This window comes from Pogoniulus pusillus, chromosome 6 (assembly GCF_015220805.1).
Source record: "Pogoniulus pusillus isolate bPogPus1 chromosome 6, bPogPus1.pri, whole genome shotgun sequence".
Lineage (NCBI taxonomy): Eukaryota > Metazoa > Chordata > Aves > Piciformes > Lybiidae > Pogoniulus > Pogoniulus pusillus.
In genome coordinates, this window is record NC_087269.1 from 12,757,232 (window position 1) to 12,779,028 (window position 21,797).

Sequence of the window (21,797 nt, forward strand, 5' to 3'; positions counted from 1 at the left end):
ATCAGTGCCCCAGCTTGACTTCCACTTAATTGAGCACACCTAATTTGGGGTTGTGAAGATCTCAACCTATCTTTGAAAGAGTCCCAGAGCTGCATGAGTATTTGGCCCAACTTCTTTGTGTTCTTATATGTATTATGCTCTTGTAAAGACATCCAAGTCAAAGTACTCAACTTCCACGTAATATAGAATCACAGAATGGTTTGGGTTGGAAGTGACCTCCAGAGGTCATCTAGTCCAACCCCCTCTGTGGTAAGCAGGGACATCCTCAACTAGGTCATGCTGCCCAGAGCAACTTTACCAGAGCATTCTTTACCTTGGCTGATGGATCTCTCCAGAACACGGGTTCCTCTAATTTGGATGTTATTCTTTCATAGTACACAGACAAAGACTGAATATTTGTTATGCTTTTCTTTCCAGGCATTCCTGGTCCAATTGGTCACCAAGGACCAGAAGGACCAAAAGGACAGAAGGGCAGCATGGGTAAGCAATTTTGTCACTGCTATGAGTCTTTCACAACTGATTCACACATGGCATGAGAATACAGACACTGGATTGATGTGATCATTGACTTCCCTCGTGGAGGTGGCCTTTACAAGGCATTTGTTTCCTGTAGGTGATCCTGGTATCGAAGGTCCCATGGGACAAAGAGGTCGAGAAGGACTTCCAGGGCCTCGAGGGGAGCCTGGGCCACCTGGATTTGGAGAAAAAGGAGACAGAGGTGGGAACTAGGTGTCTCATTCTTGGATAAAGAGGAGATGGACACAAGCTGGAGTTTGGTCCCAGTTTATAAATTTGTTTTGTTTGTTCAAATGCAGATTTCATTTCAGACATTGCCCAGCACAAATCTGGCACAAGGGCCTTTTTTGGGCAAATTTAAAATGAGTGAGCAAGAGTTTGTCAGGTCTCACAGTCAGAGTTGAGTTTGGCAGAACCGAAAGCACCTTGGTATCAAGGTCATCTTCTTCGCTCTTATCAGAGTCACCGAAACTAAGGGATTTGTCTTGCTCATTCTAAAGCCCAGTGAGTTGTTGGAGGTTTTTTTCATGGACAATTCGTGCTTATTTGGGTGTTTTGAACTGTCCAGCAGATTATTTGTCACACTTGCCAGAGTAAGAATAACAAGAAAAATAGGGTCAGAATTGTATCCTACAGTATCTATTCATGCTTTTATTCTGCAGGTGGTGTTGGTGAACCAGGCCCTCCAGGACCACCTGGTCCCCCAGGTTCTGCTGGCCTTAAAGGTAAATATGAAGATAGAGCCTAGCAGGCTGGTTAGGTGCAAATGAGCACTTCAACCTTCCTGTTTGATTTGTGTTGCACTGCAGTAATCAGAAAAGTGAACTAATTTTGGCTGAATTGTACTCTGGTAGCTACACAGAGCCTTTATAGCAATAGATTCTTGGAGATTTTTTGTGAGAATAGAGATGGGCAGGGAGGTTTTTTCAAACACCAGTTTTTAAGATGTGTGATGTTCCAGCTGGTTTTGTTCTGCTTTCAGAAATAATCAGGCAAACTCCTCATCCCTAACAGGCTTCTAACAGAGCTACAGCTCTACAGTCCACGTAACAATGATAGAAGTCAGACTGGAAAAATGGGGCCCACCTGAAGCACAGATCCCAGTGTCTCAGGCAAGATGGAAAGCCTGAGTCTCTTTATGTTACTTTAGGGAAAACCACTTTCTCTATCTCACAAGAACTATGTTGCATAGTGACACAAATTCTTCCAGTGGCTGTGGGACTGAAAATCTGCTAAACACCTATTGATTTGTGGATCCTGATGGACAAACCAAATAAAGTTTGTCCATTTTCTAATCTTGGTGACACTGAAAAGAGATCCATGTCTATTTTCAGGTCTAATGGGTTCTCCAGGCCCACAAGGTCCTCCAGGTGAGTGCTGCATTCCTTTGCTATGGCAGCTGGAGACTAGAGAAGAGCAAAGCCAGGAATGCTTAATGGTGAGTGGAATAATGCAAACCTCCCATCTTATTTTTCTGCAGGTCCTCCTGGCCTACAAGGATTCAGAGGAGAAGCAGGTCTCCCAGGTGCTAAGGGTAAGCTTCTTTCTGCCTCAGCAATTCCAGCAGCACTAGCTGATGTGCTTCTCTAGTGCTGCTCTGAGTAGCAGACTGGCTCTGAGCATGTAGCATTTTGATGGTGGGGCAAAGGAAAGTGTAGGAGTGGGATAGCTGAAGAGGAACTAAGCTTTGGTGCTGGTAGCAAGCAAATATTGAGAAATGCAAGGGATACAGAGGTAATAAAGCAGTCTAGATGAGGAAATACAGTTGTGTGCATTGAAGGAAGGGAGTCTCCAGTTCAAGTTTGTCTGATATCATAGAATCTATATTTCCCCTATGGTTTTTCCTGATGTATGAAATTCCTTTCCCCTTTGACTTATTACTGCTGTTCTTCAGTAATCCATATATCTTTCAGGTGAGAAAGGAGCCATTGGAGCCCCTGGACCCAAAGGTGTGTTGATCAATTAGATATCTTTTGTGGATATTTTCTTTACATTCCTTTAGATATGGATAGTCTCCATAGGTATTAATCCACTTTATCCTTCTTTGGCTTTTTCTTATCATAGAATGGTTTAGGTTGGAAGGGACCTCAAAGCTCATGCAGTTCCAAACCCCTATCATAGGCAGGGACACCTCCCACTAGAACAGGTCGCTCAAGGCCTCAGCCAACCTAGCCTTGAACACCTCCAGGGAGAGAGCATCCACAACCTCCCTGGGCAGCCTGTTCCAGTCTTTCACTACCCTCACTGTAAAGAGCTTCTTCCTAGCATCTAGTCTGAATCTCCCCACTTCCAGTTTAAACCCATTACTTCTTGTCTGGTCATTACAAGACCTTGTAAATAGTCCCTGCCCAGCCTTCCTGTAGGCTTCTTTCAGATACTGGAAGGCCACTACAAGGTCTCCTTGAAGCCTTCTCTTCTCCAGGCTGAAGAGCCATGAGTCTCATAGCCTTTCCTCATAGGAGAGGTGTTCCAGCCCTCTGATCATCTTCATGGCCTCCTCTGGACTTGCTCCGACAGTTCTTCCTGCGCTTTTGTCAGAAAGTAAACTGAGGGAAACCTTTTACAATGAAACAGTCTAACAGATTCCTTCCTTTTTGCGTACCACAGGTGATCAGGGTGAGAAGGGTTCCCGTGGAATGACAGGTCAGTGGATTGTTTTCCTGGGGTAACAGCCTATCTAACATACAGAATCACAGAAACATTCTGGTTGGAAAAGACCCTCAGGATCACCAAGCCCAACTGATGTCCCTACCTACAAGGTGCACCCTAAACCATATACCCTAGCACCACATCCAAATGACTTCTAAACACGTCCAAGGTTGTGACTTAACCACCTCCCTGGGCAGCCCATTCCAATGCCTGACCACTCTTGCTCTGGAAAAAAAAAGTCCCTAATATTTAGTCTAAACCTACCCAGTCACAGCTTGAGGCCATTCCCTCTTGCTCTGTCTACACAAGCATTATTTCAGTTTTCAAATAACAGTCTAGACCAGCTAATCCCAGTTTGCTTTCTGGAAAAAAAAACACATGAAGTTATTTTGTTATAGGAGTTTTATTTTTGCACCTATGTTTTAAACAAATAGATCCCATTCTTGATTTCAGTTATCTTGGTAGCAATCTTTGGATTCAGCTTTAGAGAAAATCTTCCTCACATGCCCTCTTTTCCCAGCTTGAGCTTTTCTAATGGCCAGAGGCTGTTACAAGTCATGAGACCTGAATGTCCTGTCAATGCTGGTTCTCAATTGCAAGCAGCAAAGATTGCTGATATCATAAACTGTATCTTCACTAGCACTTTTTAACATCCATTTTCATGCCATTTCACTATAGGTGAACAAGGCTCAAGAGGAATGCCTGGTCCTCCAGGAGAGCCAGGGGCTAAAGGACCTGCAGGTGAGCAACAGCAAACAGCTGTGTTTTTGTTTGGGGCAATGCCATTTCCACCCAGAGTGTGCTTCCATGGGCACAGACAAGGAAACAACAGGGAAGTGGAATCATACTGTGATCCTGGGTCTTTTCTCTAGGTAGCTTTAGTTTGTGTGTTCAGAAAAGATGTCCTGCAGGTAGTTTCAAGTGAATGTTCTCTGAATTTTCCATAGCTACAGCTGAGGTTTGTTCCAGATGATGAAAAGCTACTGACTCATGTTCAGGGTTCTGCTCTGCTTAGCAGAACAATGGGGGAGCTGTGATACTATTTTAGCAAACACTAACTATCTTTTTCCCTTTGGGCAGGACAACCTGGCCGTGATGGACAGCCAGGTGAAAGAGGTAAGGCACTCTTTTGAGGTAGAAGTGCAGGTGCTTTCTGATTTGTCAGGATGTTGATTTTTAAAAGGGGTGGGAGGAGGTGACAGATTCATGTTCTGGGATCTGGCTGTCTCAGAAGAACTGTAGAGTCAACCCTAGAAGCACTGAACTGAGAGGTATAATGGAGCTGGCTGTAAACTTGTGCCAGAGCTGTTCTCACCAAAGAGCTCTTCTGTTATGGATGTTCACCTCCCAGACACTGATGCTGAAAATGACCACTTGTCTGAGAAGATACAACAGGTAGAAAGTGCTGTAGGAGGGCTGCTGATCAAGCTTGAATAGGTTGGTAGATTCTAATCTTGTTAACGACGATTGTATCCCTAGGTGAACCAGGTCTTATGGGGATGCCAGGAGCCCGAGGTCCTCCAGGACCCTCTGGAGATGCAGGACAGCCAGGTAAACATACAGAGAGAACAAACCCACCTTGTTTTAACAGCCTTTGTTAGCAATTGCCACTCTTAATTTGAAGTTAAGCCTGCCAGATGATCTCTGTACTGTAAAATAGTGATGAAAGGAAACCACACAGGGAATCTAGACTCTGATCTCAAGGCTGCACACACTGCAAGCAAGATCAGCTATGAGTCAGCATTCAGTTTACATGGCAGGTGCTAGGCCAATTTACACCACTTGTAAACTGTGTGCTATTTCAAGTAAATGTCATCTATTTCTCCCATTCCTCATTTGAAACTAGTTTTTAAATCTTGGAATTTTTGCCCTTTTTTACCAGGTCTCACAGGACCCCAAGGACCACCAGGTAGGCTTTTCCACCAGTTCAGTGACAGACATTGATAAGGGCTCCAAATCCCCTTGTAATTTTCCCTCTGTGATGCTCAAGGCTTCCAAAGTGGTATCCTAAGGTTTGTGTATCTCTTTTGGCTTTAGGGCCATATTTTGTGTTTGTTTTACAATCTTTGAGGAATGCAGGGCTTTGGAGTCTTAAAAACTTGCCTCTCCCCCAGACATAGTTTCAGTTCCCTGTGTATCACTGAAAAGTCCTAAGGAGCAGCTGAAACAGAGAGAGGATGTAGCAACAGAGGTGGAAACACAGGATGTGATGTTTGCAAGCTGAGGTGGTTTGTGGGGCAAGTCCCCAGGGAATTTATCCAGAAATCTCAGAACAGAGAGCAGTACTTGGAAGAAGCTACAGTTAAATCTAGGGAGCTGTGCCACCATCTAGGGAGCAGTAGGAGAAGGGAAGCCCATAACTATGCACAGGGACACTACCAGCTCAGTCTACAGTCCACTGTGAATTCCTCTGTTAGCTGCCAGGAATCTGCTTATAAATTCTGACAGCCAGAATCTTGAGCAGGGAGCTTCCTCTGTAAACCCTCAAGTGAAAATCAGCTAAGGTACCTGGAAAAAAACAGAGCAAATGATACTTGCATTAACCTTTTAAAATTGTTTATCTACCTGGTATCAGGACTTCCAGGCAACCCTGGCCGACCAGGGGCTAAAGGTGAGTGTTGTTTCTATCCTAATACTTTTATTTCTCTCTAAGCACTTCATTTTAGGGAGCATTATTTGTTGTGCTGCCCAGTCCCTGAATCAACAGTGGCATCTAGTGGCTTTAAGAAAGAAAGGTTTGAGAAACAGTGGCCAAGGTCTCCCAGAGTATGCACTAAAAGCAGGACATCTGCTGAGACACTCAGCATGACAGTTCTCTGCTGAGGAAAACCTTAGCAAACCTGATTCTGCTCTGAGCATATGAGTGTGGTGCCTGGTGATTGCAAGGGCAGTTGTATGCCCCCTTCTGTTAGCTATACTGGCAGATGTAGTGCTTGGCAAGCTGATCAGGAGGTATCTCTGGATGAGCTCTCTTGCTGCCTCCATGGCCTTCTAGTGCTGTGATTTGTCAGACAAGAGACATGTTTAGTTTAGTAAGACAATGTCACTGAGCTAGTGACAGATCTTCCCTAAAAAAAAAAAAAAAAAAAAAGAATTTAACCTTTAGTCTCTTTTGTTTTGTTAGGAGAACCTGGAGCTCCAGGCAGAGTCCTCAGTGCTGGTATGTAGTCCAACACCTCTGCTTTTGGAAGAATTTCTCTGGGTTTTGTTATGCCTCCTACATTCATCTCAGCTGTGTGTCAGACCTGTACTGGGACCCCCTGTGCTGGAGTGTGCTGTAGATGTGTGGTTTCTTAATGGCAGCTTTGCTACACAGTCACTGTAGGTGTGTGTTTATGTGTATATGTGCAAGAGGATGTGTTTGTGTTTCAGAGGGTTCGTCAACTATCGCTTTGCCAGGCCCACCAGGTCCCCCAGGCCCACCTGGCCCCACTGGACCCCCAGGTGTTCCAGGTGAGGAAGCTGCTCCTCTGCTGTGCTCTTTTCAGACATCTTACATTGCTGTGCATCCAGTTCTTAATGTAATGTGTGATGTTTATTGTCTCTGCCAGGCCACCCTGTCTGGGAGGCAAGATTGCTCAGGCAGGACTCATGGTCCTCACCCTTCCCTGCAGTAAAAGCAGTATCTCAGGCTGAGTTAGGAAGATAGCAGCCTCAGGGGGAGAAATGGCATATGATCTTAGGGAGGAAGGATGGAAGGAATGGCTGAGAAGATGAAGAAACTGGGAACACTGTTTTGGTCCTTTGATCTGATGAATACAAAGTAGTGATAGGTCAAATCCAACAAGTAGAATCAGGCTCTTTTGCCTCTTGGGAAAGCAGACTTGTGTCTAATCCCTCTCCCAGCACTGTTACTGAAATCAGGAAGTGCTTGTTTTCCAGTCTTAGCTTTGAACTGAAGACAGCAGAAATCCCACATGAGCATCTGTAAAACTTTCACACAAACACACACACACAGACTCTGGCTATGCATGAGCTTAATCCTCAGACTCCTCTGACTCGGATCAGACACTGCCCTCCAGCACGCTGGTGTCAGCCAGCAGAGTTCCTGAGCTCTGGTACTCATGGCACTTCTGTGCCACTTCCAACTGTACAGCTAAAGCTATTGCTAGAGCTAGTTTGGTAGAGCTAACCTCAGTTTGCAGCAGGGAATGCAAGAGGAGGGTTAGGCATTTCTGTTGAGGTGAGTGACCTCCTGGTTGCTTCTGCAGTCTAAGAGACACCATGCACTTTGATTGCCACATGATGGGAAACAAATACCTTCTCCAGAATTTCAAGTAATGCTTGGGACATTGATGATTCATTCATACCCCATAGCAACTCCATTTACTTGTGCAGGCAAATACATTATTTGATAGTCTCCATTTTGCTACTACTGTAAATTACAACCAAGAACATCTCATGTAACCTGCTTTTTTATTCCTGTTGAAACCAGGTCCTGTTGGCCCTGCTGGTCTCCCTGGACAGCAAGGTACCAATCTCCCACAGCTTTAATTCTGCTTCTTAAGAGAGCTGAATTAATTAGTTTTCCTTTGTTACTAATTCTCTCAGCGCTTGGCACAACCCCTACCTTTTTTGTTTGCAGATTTCTTCATTTCAGTTAATTTTGCTGTATTGTTTGACTGAATTAATCTTGTAAAGAATTTCTATTCTTCTTTTCTTCCCCAGGGGAAGAAGGGGGATGGTAATAGCCAGTGTGGTGTGGATGCTACAAATGTACATTTTTTTTCTCATGCTATTTTTTCTGGAGGCTGTTTTTTCTAAGTCATTTCTCAAGTGCAGTTGCCTTTCTGAGGCAAGGGGGCATAGCCCAGCTGGATACCTCCTGCCAGTTTGAAAGGTGGGAGAACAAACTAGAGGCAAGTTGGGCATAATGTCACTGTGAAGCTGCTGCCAATTGAACAGACATCTGTCTAGGAGGGTCTGAACAGGGACCTAAGAAACTTTCTTAGCTGGTTTTACGTTATCCTGTTACAGCAAATTGTGCAGCAATTTTGACTTTTGAATACAGTGTCCCTCAGAGCCAGGACTCAGTTCATGCTCCCAGTTCACATAGGCAAAGACTGAAGCTGTTGTCAGGGAGGTTAGGAATGTGTGCAAAGTGTCACCCTCCCTCAGTTCACTTCTGGTTGTTTTTTTTTTTCTTCTTGAAAAAGGTCCACGGGGTGAGAAGGGATCCTCAGGTGAAGTTGTGATGGAAACTATCAAAACAGAAGTCTCATCATTAGCATCTCAAAGTGAGTGGTACTACATTTCCACTCTCCTACTTGGATGGGTGCCATGCCTCCAGGCCTGCTCACAGCTAACTGGAGATGCCTCTACCTTTTTTTCTTCAACATGGCATAGGACAAATGTGTCTATGTGTGTTTGGTGGTGGGACTGCAATACCAGCTACCTCTTCTGCCTTCCTTCCCATCCCAAAATGCTTTCAAAAGGAGGTAGATTGTGGTAGGCCCATATCACAGAGAAAGGCTAAGGAATGGTATCTAGTGAGCAGTCCCTAGCAGCAGAGGTGGTCACAGAGCTGTAAGATTTCAGCCTGGCCTTTAAGCCAGTATGTTTACACAGCCTGATTCACTGTGTAATAGGAACATGGAGCCATGTGTAGGAGGAGAAGCAGCCTGAAAAGCACTGCTTGGATTATAAGCAATAGAAATCAAAATACCTCTGCACATTAGAGGATAAATTCACAGGCAGCAAATGCTATTTTAAGATAAAAGAGGTGGATCGGAACAGAATGGTTTAGCAGCAACCCAAGAAAAGTGTCTGCTTGCTCCATGCAATCCTAGATGTGTGATGCACCTACAGTTGGCATTCTTAGGCTCTGAGACCTCTGCAAGAGTGCAGGAGAGGTAAGGTACAGGAAGGTGTAAGGTCAGAAACGATCCTTCCCTGATCACCATCTGCATGAGTTCATATCGATACAGACTATGCTTCAGAACTGTCACAATCCCCAGTCAGAAGTCTTGGATCTCAGCATCAGTGACCCTTGAGCTTGTGGCCTAGCTTGGAGATGAGGATAGATAACACAGTGCAGCTACTTCTTAAATAAGGGCCATGTAACGTTCTCCTCCAAATACAAGCTGTCTTTGAAAGAATCTTTCCTCTCCTTGGAAGTTCTTTCCTCCTTCTCTAGCCTTTGAGTCCCTCACTTTTTCCCTCAGCCACCATTACTCTCCAGAGGGATATCTTTCCAGTTTCCAATATGCTACCAGCCTACTCAGCAGTGTATTTTGCTTCATGCCTTAACCTGCAAGCTGGCAACAAAACACATCTCTCCTCTCCCCTGTCTACCTCAACTTTGGCTTTAGGTCACCCAGGCCCTGCCTTAGTCCATTTTTTATTATAAGGGCTTCTAACAGCCATGTAATGACAGTGTTTCCATAGCAGCAGCAGCAGCAGCTCTATAGCAATAATTTGTCCTTTTGTGTGTGTTTCATCTGCACAGTGCTGGCAGATTTCCAAGGGAGAGCAGGACCTCCAGGTCCTCCTGGGCCACCAGGTATGTGATATAGCAGAGTTCAGTACGTAAGCAGGGGATGCTTACACACACAGCCCACTTCCTAAGTAAATATTCTGTAACACCTCTGTTTCTTTTGTCATCAGGTGAATCTGTGCAGGGCCCCCCTGGACCACGTGGTCCCCCAGGTAAAAGCTTGCTTCTCTGAAATAAACCTGCAATGTGGGAGATCTTTCCACTGCCTCTGTCCTGTGTGCCTTCAGGTGTCCCAGATGCAATCTTGGACCTAGTGAAGTTAGTAGGGTTGACTTTAATGGAAGCAGAATTTCACATAGTGGGTTCCTACTAACATCTTTGCTGCGTTTCACAGCAGCAAGATGCTACCTAAGAGTGGAGGTTTGTGTTGGTAGAGGTTTGCTAGACAGAGTAGTAATTAATAAAGGCCATACTTCTGGGGAAGGCATTTGACACTCTGAGGTCCCCAGAGGAAGTAACCTCAATCAGTTCTATCTTTACTTCTAACTTATCCAGCCTTAACTTCCTACTGGGGTAGACATGTGTGGAGAAAACAGTAATACTGGCCTATGTGTGGAAATATTTGAGCTGTGACAACAGCTGGAGATGTAGCAGCTCTGGCATGCATTTACTTACACTGATGAGGCTCATCTTTCCTGAATCCTTTTCGTCTAGGAGAAGGACTGCCAGGGCCTCCAGGCCCACCAGGAAGACCAGGATCTTCCATGTCCACCTCAGGTAGGTTGCTGCCATTCATTCCCTTGCCGTGCCCTGGGAATGTCCTGGCTGATGTGGTTCCAGAGGGCACATCCTTGGAGAGGACCAGGTGGAGCCAGAAGAAGCCTGTGTCACATCCTGCTGGATGTCATGAAAAAAACTTCCTATTTTAATTACAGAAACATTCATCACAGGCCCACCAGGGCCACCAGGTCCACCAGGCCCAAAGGGAGACCAAGGTAGGTATATCCTTCTAGCTCACCAAGATATTAGATGGATCTCAGTACCTCAGACTGAAAAGAAAGGAAGGCTTCTTTTGGAAACAGAAAGTGTCCTGCCTTTCTGTGGCTGTAAGAAAGCTTGCAAAGTGCTCACTAGGACTCCTGTCTGATGCCATAAAACAAGTCAGATAAATTTCTGTTACCTTCCAGTAGTGGTGTCAAGGTGATTGCTGCATTCATCCCAGCTTTGGATTCACAGAATCACAGAACTTTGGAGGCTGGAAGGGACTTCCAGAGGTCGAGTCCAATCTACCTGCCAAGGCAGGATCCCCTAGGGCAATTCACACAGGAATGCATCCAGGAGGATTTTGAAAGTCTCCAGAGAAGGAGACTCCACAACCTCTCTGGGCAGCCTGCTCCAGTGCTCTGTCACCCTCACTGTAAAGAAGTTTCTCTTCGTGTTGATGTGGAACTTTCTGTGTTCCAATTTGTAGCCATTGCTCCTTGTCTTATTGCTGCTGACCACTGAAAAGAGATTGGCTCCATCCACTTGAGGCCCACCCCTCAGATATTTGTACTCATTGATAAGATCTCCTCTCAGCCTTCTCTTCTTCTGGGACTAAACAGCCCCAGGTTTCTCAGTCTCTCTCCATAGGGATGGTGCTGGAGTCCCCCAAATCATCCTCCTGGCTCTATGCTGGACTCTTTCCAGCAGAGCCTTGAGGAGCATTCAGAGCTTCTAGTTTGCCAATAAAGGGGAGCAACCTTTTTGCAAAATGCAATAAGGAATTGGCTAAGTCAGTGCAAGGAGGTGGCCCTGCAAAGTGTATGTGAGCTCTCATCTGGCAGGAAAACATGAGAGCTACTCCCCTTACCCATTTCTGCCTACGCTGCAGTGTCACTGGGATATTGCAGATCAGAACAAAGCAGATGCTAACACTCGTCCTCTGCCCCCTTGTTTGCAGGTGAACGAGGGCCACGAGGACTTACAGGTGAGTGGGCTTCCAGCAGACATCAGTGGGATGCAGGGTAGCTTTCCTGTGTATGTGACCACTCCTCCATTTCTGTGTCCCCTGCAGGAGAACCGGGTGAGCCTGGCCTTTCAGCCTTCTCCTCCCACGGTCAGTTTGTGCCACCTTTCCTCCCTTCAATTCACTGTCCCCAGGCTGAAACCAGGGGGCAAAATCCTGCTCTGTTGATTCTAGCTTAGCGAGTACTAAGGTGGAGCCAGGATCTTGTCCACATACTTTATTCCTGTGAATCTCTGACTCTCCTTCTGCAATTGGCAGGTGAAAGAGTTACCATACAGGGACCTCCAGGACCACCAGGACCACCTGGACCTAAAGGTGAAGTTAAAAATCTTTCTTTCTTTGCTGGTGGCCTCACACAGCCAAGAGTGGTTGAGACTAAAGGATGCAGCAACCTGATCCTTTGGGAACTGCACGGGGAACTGTGTGGGAACCACACCTGCAGAGCAGGACTAGGGCAATAGAATTGCTCTGAGCAATTTTGAGCTGCTAATTCAAGGCAGTCATTACTAGGGTTGGGTAGTTGTTTCTCTGACATGTTTTACACCACTGCAACATAGAGTGACACCCATTACAATTGTCTCTCTCCCTCACTCTGATTTCTAGGTGATGCAGGTGTTCCAGGTGCTCCTGGCATCCCAGGAGCATCTCGAGGTAAGAGCCAGACCATCATTTCTCTGATACTATCAAGAAATGCTGACAGTTTGGTGGAGGCTTGGAGAAATCTCCTCTGGGCTTTACAAGTGTGGGTGCCAACCTAAAGCTGATGGGATTTGCATTCAAAACTCCTTTTTGCACAGCCTGCTTTAAATCAGGCAATTTAAGAATTACAAGTTTTCTGTTTCCAGCCTACTGGGAATCCTTTGAGACAGAGTTTGTCCTCATGGAACATAAAAGAAAGAGATACCAGGTTGGCTAGCCATGTTCCACAAGGGATTAGGGAACTGCATTGAAACCTCTAGTGGGAAACCTTCTGATCAGAACAAGAATGACCTTTGTTCAGTTTTGCTTACCCTCAGGTGATTCCTGTGAATTAGGCTGCTGTCATCCTGTGTAAGACACCTCTGTATGCAGGCTACTAATGCACCTTCACCAAAAGTGTGTATGGATGAGCTTAAGTGTGTCCCCATATGGATGAGCCCCCTGTTTCTCCACATCATGTCATAGGAATACTGCCTCTGGGTAGAGGGAAGACAGGCCCCTCAAGGACATGAGCTGTCACTCGATGTCATGGTGACAGGAGTCACACAGGGCTCACCTGTGTCTTGCAATGGAGATGAGTAAAGAGGTTCTTGAGCTGGTGGTGCCTAGTCTGGCTGCAACTGGGAGCAGCAGGTCTGTAAGGTCAAACCAATGAGCTTGAGTGCTTTGTGGGTCTCCATCCATATTTCTGCACTGCATTGCACTTTGGTGCACATACTGAACAGGTCTGACAGTATGAAGCCAGGGAGATCTCTGAACTCAGCCTTGCAGAGCTGCCTAGGCTGAATTACACAGGATGCCAAACTACTTGAAGCTATTATATACTGCCTAATAATCCTATCTTCAGGGTGTGTTACAGATGGAGGTATATCCCCTCCATGGTCCACCCCCAAAGCTTTTTCCAGATCATAGAATCAACCAGGATGGAAGAGACTTCCGAGATCATCCAGTCCAACCTAGCACCCAGCCCTATCCAATCAACTAGACCATGGCACTAAGTGCCTCATCCAGGCTTTTCTTGAACACCTCTAGGGACGGTGACTCCACCACCTCCCTGGGCAGCCCATTCCAGTGGCAAATCTGTGAGAAGGGCTCAATGCAAGCATGCTTTAGTATCACCTGCTCTAATGCAATCATGCCAAAATCACTCCTCCTTACAATGTTTTCTGTAGGTGGATCCAGACAAATTCAGGGACCTCCAGGACCTCCTGGGCCACCTGGTCCTCCTGGCCCAGGTGGAAGTTCACCTCAAGAGATTCAGCAGTATGTCACTGACTATTTGAAGAGTGAGTATAATGAGATTTTTGCCCTGGGTCTGCAGGCATCTGCTTCTCTCTTTTGCCCCCTGAGCCCCTTGTCACTCTCCACAGCACTACTGCTCTGCCTTTATCTCTGCTGAGTGCTGTGAAGTGCTGTTGACCTCTGCAGAACTGTCCTGTTGGCCTGCTTTTTGCAAGGGGGAGGGTGTCCAGTCGTGCATATGGCCATTGTCTTTCCTTTATTAATGTGAGCATACCTTGTGCTCCCTACCTAGGTGACAGTGTAAGGCATTATTTGTCTGGTGCCCAAGGCCCACCAGGCCCTCCAGGCCCACCTGGAGTCATCACCACAGCAGATGGGACGACCTTTGATTATGCAGAGCTGGCTACCCGGGTTATGAGCTACATGACAAGTAAGCACCACCTTGGTAAAATCTGTGCTGGGTCATGCACTTGGCTGATCTTGCACAACACCTAGCAGGTGAAAACCAGAGGATAAAAAACAGTCTTTAAATAGCAGCACCCCAGAGGAGTTATCTGCTGCAGTCTGTCACAGGACTTCATACAGCCAAGGCCATTCTAACCCTTGTCTCATTTTAATGGTCAGATTATAACTTACTTGCTGCTGTTTAAAAAGTCTCACATTAAACATTAGCTGTAAGCACATCCAAGAGCCAAACAGAGGTGGCTCTGTTTGGTATATGTGGTCTGAAGTATTCTGAGGCTGTCTTGTACGCTTGGAGCCCTCCTAAATTAGACGAAATTCCCAGAACTTTCAGAAGTAGCCTGGAATTTCATTCAGAAGAGCACAGACCATACAGCTGTGGACATGACCAGGGTGTGTGAGACAGAACCAATTCATAGTTGGGGGCATGGGAAGCCTATTCCACCAGACAAACTGGATTAGTTAAGCTGCCCGAGACCCCTCTTCACCTTGTGTCTCATCCTGCCTGATGGTAAAACCTTTCAATTCCCACAGGCTCTTCAGATCGTTATCAGGCATTTGCCAGTTCAGTATCAACTACATCTGTCTTGTATCAAGAACTTCTGGACATGCTACAGAGTAAGTGACCCTCAAGGGAAACATGGAAGTTGTGGGTAAAGCATCTCAGCATCCTGGAGATGTATCCTTCCCTTCCAGTCTTCTACCTCCAACCAAAGTTACCAGCAGCTGCTTCAGAGGGCAAAGGCCTACCAGAGGTGCTGCTGAGCACCTTCACCTTCCAGAAGCTCTTTTTTCTTACCTGTTTGATTTTCTTACCCACTGTTGGAGTTCTGCAGTTTCTCACTCCTTCCTCTCCCTTCTCAGTGGCTCTCTAGGTGGCAGCTGCCTGTGTCCCTCCTTTTCAGGAATTCCCCCCAGTCTCTCACTAAACCTCGGGCTTCTACTTTGCAGCTGCCTGACTCTCCTGGGATCTCCCCCACTCCTTCTACCCACCCCAAAGCCTTACTCGTGTTTAGGTGAGGGGAATACCCAGCTCTGTGTTACTTTCTATACACAGTTATTGTGAACTGGTAGACCATTCACCAGGATGTCATTTTTCTGTGCCTAAACGTTATTGATGGCCAACACTGTGCTTCTCCTGTGTGATCCAGGGAGGAGTCAAGCAGATTCCACCTTCTAAACAGACAAATGGCTTCCGAAATGCCACAGAGCTCAGCAGGATCTTTGCCAGCTCAGCCATGTTTTTTTCCCCTTTTGACCAAGATGTCTTCCAGGGTGTGTTGAAGAAACAGAGCACAAGGAAGTCCCTTTAGCAATCCAAATTTTCATCCTCCTCAAACTTTGAGCTGTGGGAGGCTCCCAACCCTGTCACAAATATCTCTGACACCGCACACAGGGCAGTTCACGCTCAGAAAAGGAAGAGGGGGGAGGGGGAAAGATCTTTGCATCAGTAAGTTTGGATAGTCTCCCTGGTACTGGGGGCTCAGCTCATAGGCTGGGAACTCCTCACACTTGGTCTCTTTACAGCAGCTTGAACAGCCTTAAAAGAAGTATTTTGCCTTTCCAGGAGAAGAAATTCGTCAGTATCTAGTTGGACCTCAGGGCCCACCGGGACCTCCTGGGCCAGGGGGAAGTGGCCTGTCTCAGTCACTGGATTATGAGGAGCTGACCAGACGCTTTATCAGCTACTTGACAAGTAATGGTCTTTAGTGTGCTTTCCCCCCTTTCCTTTGGGAGCTGAGCATGCTGCCAGGGAAAACTCCTCCAGTGTCAACCGTGTGAATCCCTATGTACAGAGACCTCTTCACAGGGATTATCCAAGACCTGGAAGAGAACAAAGATACCCTGTAGCTAAGACACTGTCCACAGGCTCTGGTAATGAGTTCTTGCTTTGCTGAAAAGTGATCTTAGCAACATAATTTCATCTTAGAACTCCCATCAGTGCCTTCCAGTGCCTTTGTAACCCTTTTCTCACTGGCTCTATGGCCAGGATATATCTCTCTGTGAAAGAGTTGATCTATGCCTACTTTGTGTCCAGGCAGCTCAGGCAACAAAGTTTTAGAAGTTTAAAATTAATTGAAACAAATTCCACCTCTGCTTCACCTTCCCATCTGTAAAAGGGTGATAGGGCATGTAAGAACTGTCAGAGAGGACTCTGGAGCATCCCCAACAGCAGTGCTGAAATGCCTGATGCTGATAGCTACAACTGTGTGCTTAAAAGCACAGCCTGGTCCCTGCTCTGTCTCTCTGAGGTGCCCTTGGAGACCAGATATCCCCAATGGGCCACTACAAGGATGGTGGAAATTGCTGCTTCCAGAGCCTAAAAGCAAACAACAGCAGCACCCCAACAGCTCAGGCAGGATAGCTGCAGTTTATCAGCAAGGACATTCAAGCAAGTCACAAAGGTGCAAGGTGCACCAGAGCTGCTTGCAGAGGCAGACACAGGGAAGGCAGCACATTCAGCAGCCAGCGGGGTACAGCTGAGTTGCCTGCCCTGGGCTGTGCAGAGCTTTTTCCAAGAATAGAGGCCTGATGCCTGCAGGTGTTCTGGTGCTGAGATTAACAGGGCAAGCTCTAACTCCAAGGCCAGAGCAAAGTTTGAGCCGTAGTTCCCAGCACAATCTGCTGATGGAACCACTTCACTCTCAAGGAGTCCCACCTGCATTGCCTGTGACCCAGCCCCTGCAGCCTATCTGCTCACACCATAGCAGCCTGTCTTGGTTCTGTGCTGCCCTTGAATCTATTTAATTTTGCAGGTTCTGGAATGAGCATTGGGCTCCCTGGACCACCTGGGCCTCCAGGGACACCTGGTATATCTTACAGTGACCTGACAGCCTACCTGAGAAGTAAGCCAACTTCTTCAGTCCTCTCCCGTGGTCCCTACACTCCCCAAGACCATTTTACAGGCTCAGGCACAGATTTCTCCCTCTTACTCATCAGAACAAACAACCCATTACAAGACTCTGATGGTCCCTCTGCTTTAGTTAGCAGCACTGCTGCCCCCACTCCCCCAGGGCTCTGCCAGGACCTGTACAGACCATGAGGAGCTGTGGACAGTTCACGGTGCTCCTATGGAGAGCAGTAGCTGTGAGATGCTCTCTCGGGGATGGGAGTGGAGAAGCTCTTTGTCTTCTGCAGCATAAAGGAAATTGTTATGCCATTTAAAAAATCTGCATTTAGAAAGCAGGGACTTGCACCTTCTTTGGGATCTCAAATTCCCACTCACAGGGAAGTGAGGTGCACCAGGAAGGCTGCACAAGGTGCTGAGGAGAAAAAAGCTGCAGCTGGCATTAGCTGCAGTGGTTTGCCTGACTACTTTGTTTTTTCCCTTGTGTCTTACAGACTCTGAATTCAGTGGTCTTGTTGGGCCCCCTGGTCCTCCAGGACCCCAAGGACCTCCAGGGATCCCTGGCACCTCTCTGGAGGATGTCTCTGCTTACCTGCAAAGTAAAGCACTTGTGTTTCTCACAGCTGGCAGGGAGTTGCCGTTTGTAGGTGCTGGGAGGGACTGAGGCTGAGATTTAGCTGAGCAGGGGCATGACTGCCCACTGAGAATGAAGTCATGATCTAAAAAACCTCATCAACATCAGCTGGGAAGGGATGGAATTTGAGCTTGGGGCCTTTAAACTTGGAAGATCTCCAGATATGTGTGATTGCTTTGTCCTCTCACTGTTGGAAAATAATTCTTCCTTTCTTTCAAGGTGTGGGATACTCTTCCCTCTCTGGCATCCAGGGTCCACCTGGCCCTCCTGGCCCTCCAGGACCACCTGGCTTCTCAGGAACTGGCCTTCTGTCCTATGCTGACATCACCCACAGCGATGAGTTCAGGAGTGAGCTAATCCAGTACCTGAAGAGTAAGTGGACACCATCCATCCTCTCTGTACAGTCTCTGACCCATGCTTTGCCTCGTGGAGGCTGCTGGCTCTGCCACAGCTGAGACAGTCCTGTGGGAGCCTTCCCTAGCTGAAGCTGCTGCAATATCTTATCTCGACAGCCAGGTAGCCAGGACAGCATTGCAGCCCATAAGCTTATGTCCTCTCAGTCCAGCAGCAAGGCAAATGTCTCTGTTGTGAGCTAAAAAGGAGCAGGTGCTGGGCAGGTACAACTGGCCTGTAAAGTCCCTGGTAAGGTCACCTGCAGAGTTTGGCTGTGAGGAAGGTATTTTCCTTGCAAACATCTGCATACAAAGGAATGGATGATGTAGGGGTTGGAGGTCAGCACTGAGCCATCTGTGAAGCAGCAATGGTTTGAGCTCCCAAGCTGGCAAACCTCCCCAGGCAGTCTCTCAAAAACATGGGGATCTCCTCACTCTGGGGAGGCTGGTCACAGAATGGCTGTTTGGGCAGAGGTGCTGAAATTGGTCTGAGAGGAACATTCTTCTGCAAAATGATTTGGCATGCTTCCAAGACAGGGCACCCAAAATTGTGGGAGAGATGAAAAGGAAGAGGCTCATGCCATCTGTAGAGGTCAAGGTTGACATAGGTGCCTGCTGCCCGAGAATGGCACTGGGTGAGGGCTACTGTGATGATTGGTGGGACAGAATTTCACACTCCAATCTTCATTCGGGTGGTAGCTCAGGACCTCTTCCAAGCTTGGGGGGTGCAGGTACCCCAATGTCCCTGAGGAACCCCCTCTTGTATTTTGCAGGTGATGAAGTTCGAAGCTACATCTCAGGGCCACCTGGGCCTCCAGGGCCACGGGGCCCACCAGGACCCAAAGGAGATAGTGGCTTGGTGGCTGGGTCTATGTCTTCATCATACCAAGGACTACACACTTCTGAGCGGTCACATGGAGGATCCCTTGGTGCTGAGGGATCCCACGGGGGATCACTGGGCACAGGCAGCTCCTATGGCAGCTCCATGAGCAGCATGGCATCCTACAGTGCCTCCATGGGCAGCAATGGCTTTTATGATGCCTCCATGGGCAGCGATGGTGCTTTCGATGGGCTGCTGACAGAGGAGGAGTCACACAGGAGAGCAGCAGACTCAAGCAGATCCTACAGCAGCTCCTTCACTGGCTCCCTGGATGAGCTGGCACTCCGTGTGTCAGAGAGCCTGCAGAGTGAGTGGAGAGCTTGACCCTCCCTGTCCCAGCCCACACCTCCTGCTCTGCTGTGCCCGGGTGTCATGCTGGTCGCTGCCCTCACCGGTGACTTCCTGCTTCCCTCACACCTTCCTGCCTCAGCATCCAGACACACTTTTTCCAGATCTCCTTTCAAATGACATCTTTAATTCCTCAGGTCAAGGTATTCTCCAGGACTTGATGTCTTACACTGCACAAGGACCTGCAGGTCCCCCAGGCCCTCCTGGTCCCCCCGGTATCAGCAGGGTCTTTGCAGCCTATGGCAATGTCACTGAGGACCTCATGGACTTCTTTAGAAGTAAGTGACATATTGACTTGGTGTTTCTGGCTTATGCCTGTGAGGGCTCTCCAACCTTGCACAGACCTAGTAATCTTTTCACAGGATCACAGGATGTTAGGGGTAGGAAGTGACCTCTGGAGATCGAGTCCAAGAGCCCTGCCAGAGCAGGACCATAGAATCTAGTGCAGGTTGCACAGGGATGCATCCAGATGGGACTGGAAAGTCTCTGGAGAAGGAGACTCCATAACTTCTCTGGGGAACTTGTTCCCGTGCTCTGTGACCCTTACAGCAAACAAGTTCTTCCTCAAGTTTACATCCGTTGCTACTTGTCCTATCACAGGGCACAAGCAAGAAGAGGCTGTCCCTTCCTGCTTGACACCCTTCTTTTCACCTTGGTGTGCTGCAAAAATGCAGTGGAGACACAAAGCTGGAGGCAGATAGTTTCTCCATACCCTTCCTCGCTCCACTAGGAAGGCTGCCAGGGTTTCCCACCGCGTGCAGGACATTCAGCCCAAAGCCTGCAGGCCACCACGTTTGGAAAAGTCCCTTGCTGTCAGTCAGTCTGTTCCCATCTCACCTAGAGGAGTGCCCTTCCAGTGGGACTCGCTGCTTCTCCGAATGAGCACAGAGCCAAGTGGTTTGTCCCACTCGTTCATCCTTATTTCCTCTGCAGAACACGGTGCCATCCAGGGGCCCCCTGGCGAGAAAGGGGAGCGAGGTTATCCTGGGCCCAAAGGTAAGCCTTGCCATCCTTGCCCCCTTGAGCCCTGTGGTCCCCAGGAAGCAGTGCTGTGTCCAGAGATAGTTGGCTGCACAAGGTCACAGCCTCTGCACAGTGGGGGTGGCACCTTCAGAGCATTGTCCTGACCTCTCTTCCTTACACTGGCCTGTCTGTAGGCCAGTCATGCTCAAGGGCAAACTTGGTCTGCTAATTTCTTCAGGTGACCCTGGACCGATGGGCCCACCGGGACGCCATGGGCACAGGGGACCAAAAGGAGAGAAAGGGGAGAAAGGTATGGACAGCTGCCACTCCCAGGGGAGCAGAGCTTGCCTTCAGGGAGTAGAGGATTCCCCAGGCACCAAGCCTGTCTCTGGGAACTGCTGGAAAATCCAGAGAGTCCCTTTTATTGTAGTTGTTTTGGGTCTTTTGTGTTTCTTTTCAGGTAACCCTCCTTTTCATTTCCTCCCCAGGTGAACAAGTGTATGTTGGCAGAAGAAAAAGAAGAAGTGTTGGGGTTTAAGAAGAGGCAGCTCCGTTCTGTGCCGGGCAGCATTGCCAGCAGCCTAGAGAGAACCAGCCTGAATCTCCACTGCCTTGTCAGTCAGTTAACCACTTAGACTTGATAGTTCAGTGTCACTGCTGAGGTGGGAGTGGCTCTTTCACTTGTCCAGCAGGGCCTTAATGTAGGTGTTTGCTCTTGTTGCTGATGTTTGGCTTAGTACTCCCAGGCTTCTCCGTCTTTGGGCTGACAAGGGCTTCCTGTCTTACCCAGTCCAGGCTTCTTGTGTTACCCCGAGCTCTGTACAACCCTGTTTCTTACAAACCAGCCAGCTCTCCAGCAAAAAGGGGAAAAAATAAACCCATCCCTCCCCCCCTAAACGAACACAAGGTTTGCCAGAGATCAGATTCAGCCCACAGGACAAAAGGGCCTGTAAGAAACCCTGGGACTAAGCTGGGATTTCCTCTCCACAAACTCCACTGTGCCAGCCCGAAGCAGGAGGACCTGGTGAAGCAGATACTGGTGGTACCAAGTCAGGCTGTGGCTCTAGGGTCTCTGCATTGAGGTATTCCAGCAGTGACCTGCATGAGACCCTGAGCCCATCCCTGCCAATGCCCAGCTGCTGCAACACAGCAGATGACACAGGGAGGATGAGCTGGGTTGGGCCTAACCCATCCAGCTGCCTGGTGCTGCTGACAGCCCCCAACACAGAGCTTTCAGACGCCTGAGGTCAGCACCCTTCACCCTGACTTGCTTTGGAAAGCAATGTCCTCCCAGCTCAGCAGTTTTGCAGTGCTCCTGGGCACCATCAGCCCTGCTCCCAAGCCCAGCTCCTCGAACAAACTGGTACTAGCAGGGCTCAGACAGCAGTGGGGACAGCACGTGGAAGGGCTTGGCAGGGAGCCTGGCTTGGCACATGCTTGGCAGTGGCACAGTGATGCATGGCATGCACAAGGGCCAAACTGAAGCACTTTGTCATTTATTCATCTTTTAAGAAATATTTTTGTTAATTTTTCTCGTTTTTAAACACTGGGGAAAAATATTTTGTAATGCAGACAGCCCAATTAAAAGTGTGGTTTTTCACCCCAGGCTTGCCTGATCACTATTGCACTGTGACCCTGGGCACACACTGTGTGGTTTTGGTGGCTGGTTGGTTTCTCATCACTGCTGTATGACCTGAGCAGATGCTGAGCTGCATGCTCA

General features: G+C 47.9%; 1 protein-coding gene across 1 annotated transcript in view; it reads left to right on the top strand.

The window, feature by feature from the left end:
- The window catches only part of COL17A1 (collagen type XVII alpha 1 chain), a 41,874-nt gene extending 21,175 nt beyond the window's left edge, over window positions 1–20,699 (top strand). Inside the window, exons 22-57 of the mRNA XM_064144438.1 lie at window positions 418–480; window positions 614–718; window positions 1,179–1,241; window positions 1,851–1,886; window positions 1,997–2,050; window positions 2,430–2,465; window positions 3,124–3,159; window positions 3,844–3,906; window positions 4,246–4,281; window positions 4,645–4,716; window positions 5,048–5,074; window positions 5,741–5,776; window positions 6,290–6,325; window positions 6,538–6,618; window positions 7,601–7,636; window positions 8,322–8,402; window positions 9,614–9,667; window positions 9,772–9,813; window positions 10,316–10,378; window positions 10,537–10,596; window positions 11,544–11,570; window positions 11,658–11,699; window positions 11,868–11,924; window positions 12,213–12,260; window positions 13,481–13,594; window positions 13,843–13,980; window positions 14,547–14,630; window positions 15,580–15,708; window positions 16,769–16,858; window positions 17,355–17,459; window positions 17,714–17,866; window positions 18,660–19,073; window positions 19,252–19,392; window positions 20,048–20,110; window positions 20,316–20,387; window positions 20,566–20,699. Coding sequence (XP_064000508.1) covers window positions 418–480; window positions 614–718; window positions 1,179–1,241; window positions 1,851–1,886; window positions 1,997–2,050; window positions 2,430–2,465; window positions 3,124–3,159; window positions 3,844–3,906; window positions 4,246–4,281; window positions 4,645–4,716; window positions 5,048–5,074; window positions 5,741–5,776; window positions 6,290–6,325; window positions 6,538–6,618; window positions 7,601–7,636; window positions 8,322–8,402; window positions 9,614–9,667; window positions 9,772–9,813; window positions 10,316–10,378; window positions 10,537–10,596; window positions 11,544–11,570; window positions 11,658–11,699; window positions 11,868–11,924; window positions 12,213–12,260; window positions 13,481–13,594; window positions 13,843–13,980; window positions 14,547–14,630; window positions 15,580–15,708; window positions 16,769–16,858; window positions 17,355–17,459; window positions 17,714–17,866; window positions 18,660–19,073; window positions 19,252–19,392; window positions 20,048–20,110; window positions 20,316–20,387; window positions 20,566–20,615 — 2,807 coding nt within the window. The 3' untranslated portion in view covers window positions 20,616–20,699. The remainder of the gene's footprint in view (window positions 1–417; window positions 481–613; window positions 719–1,178; window positions 1,242–1,850; window positions 1,887–1,996; window positions 2,051–2,429; window positions 2,466–3,123; window positions 3,160–3,843; window positions 3,907–4,245; window positions 4,282–4,644; window positions 4,717–5,047; window positions 5,075–5,740; window positions 5,777–6,289; window positions 6,326–6,537; window positions 6,619–7,600; window positions 7,637–8,321; window positions 8,403–9,613; window positions 9,668–9,771; window positions 9,814–10,315; window positions 10,379–10,536; window positions 10,597–11,543; window positions 11,571–11,657; window positions 11,700–11,867; window positions 11,925–12,212; window positions 12,261–13,480; window positions 13,595–13,842; window positions 13,981–14,546; window positions 14,631–15,579; window positions 15,709–16,768; window positions 16,859–17,354; window positions 17,460–17,713; window positions 17,867–18,659; window positions 19,074–19,251; window positions 19,393–20,047; window positions 20,111–20,315; window positions 20,388–20,565) is intronic.
- The last annotated feature ends 1,098 nt before the right edge of the window (window positions 20,700–21,797 follow it).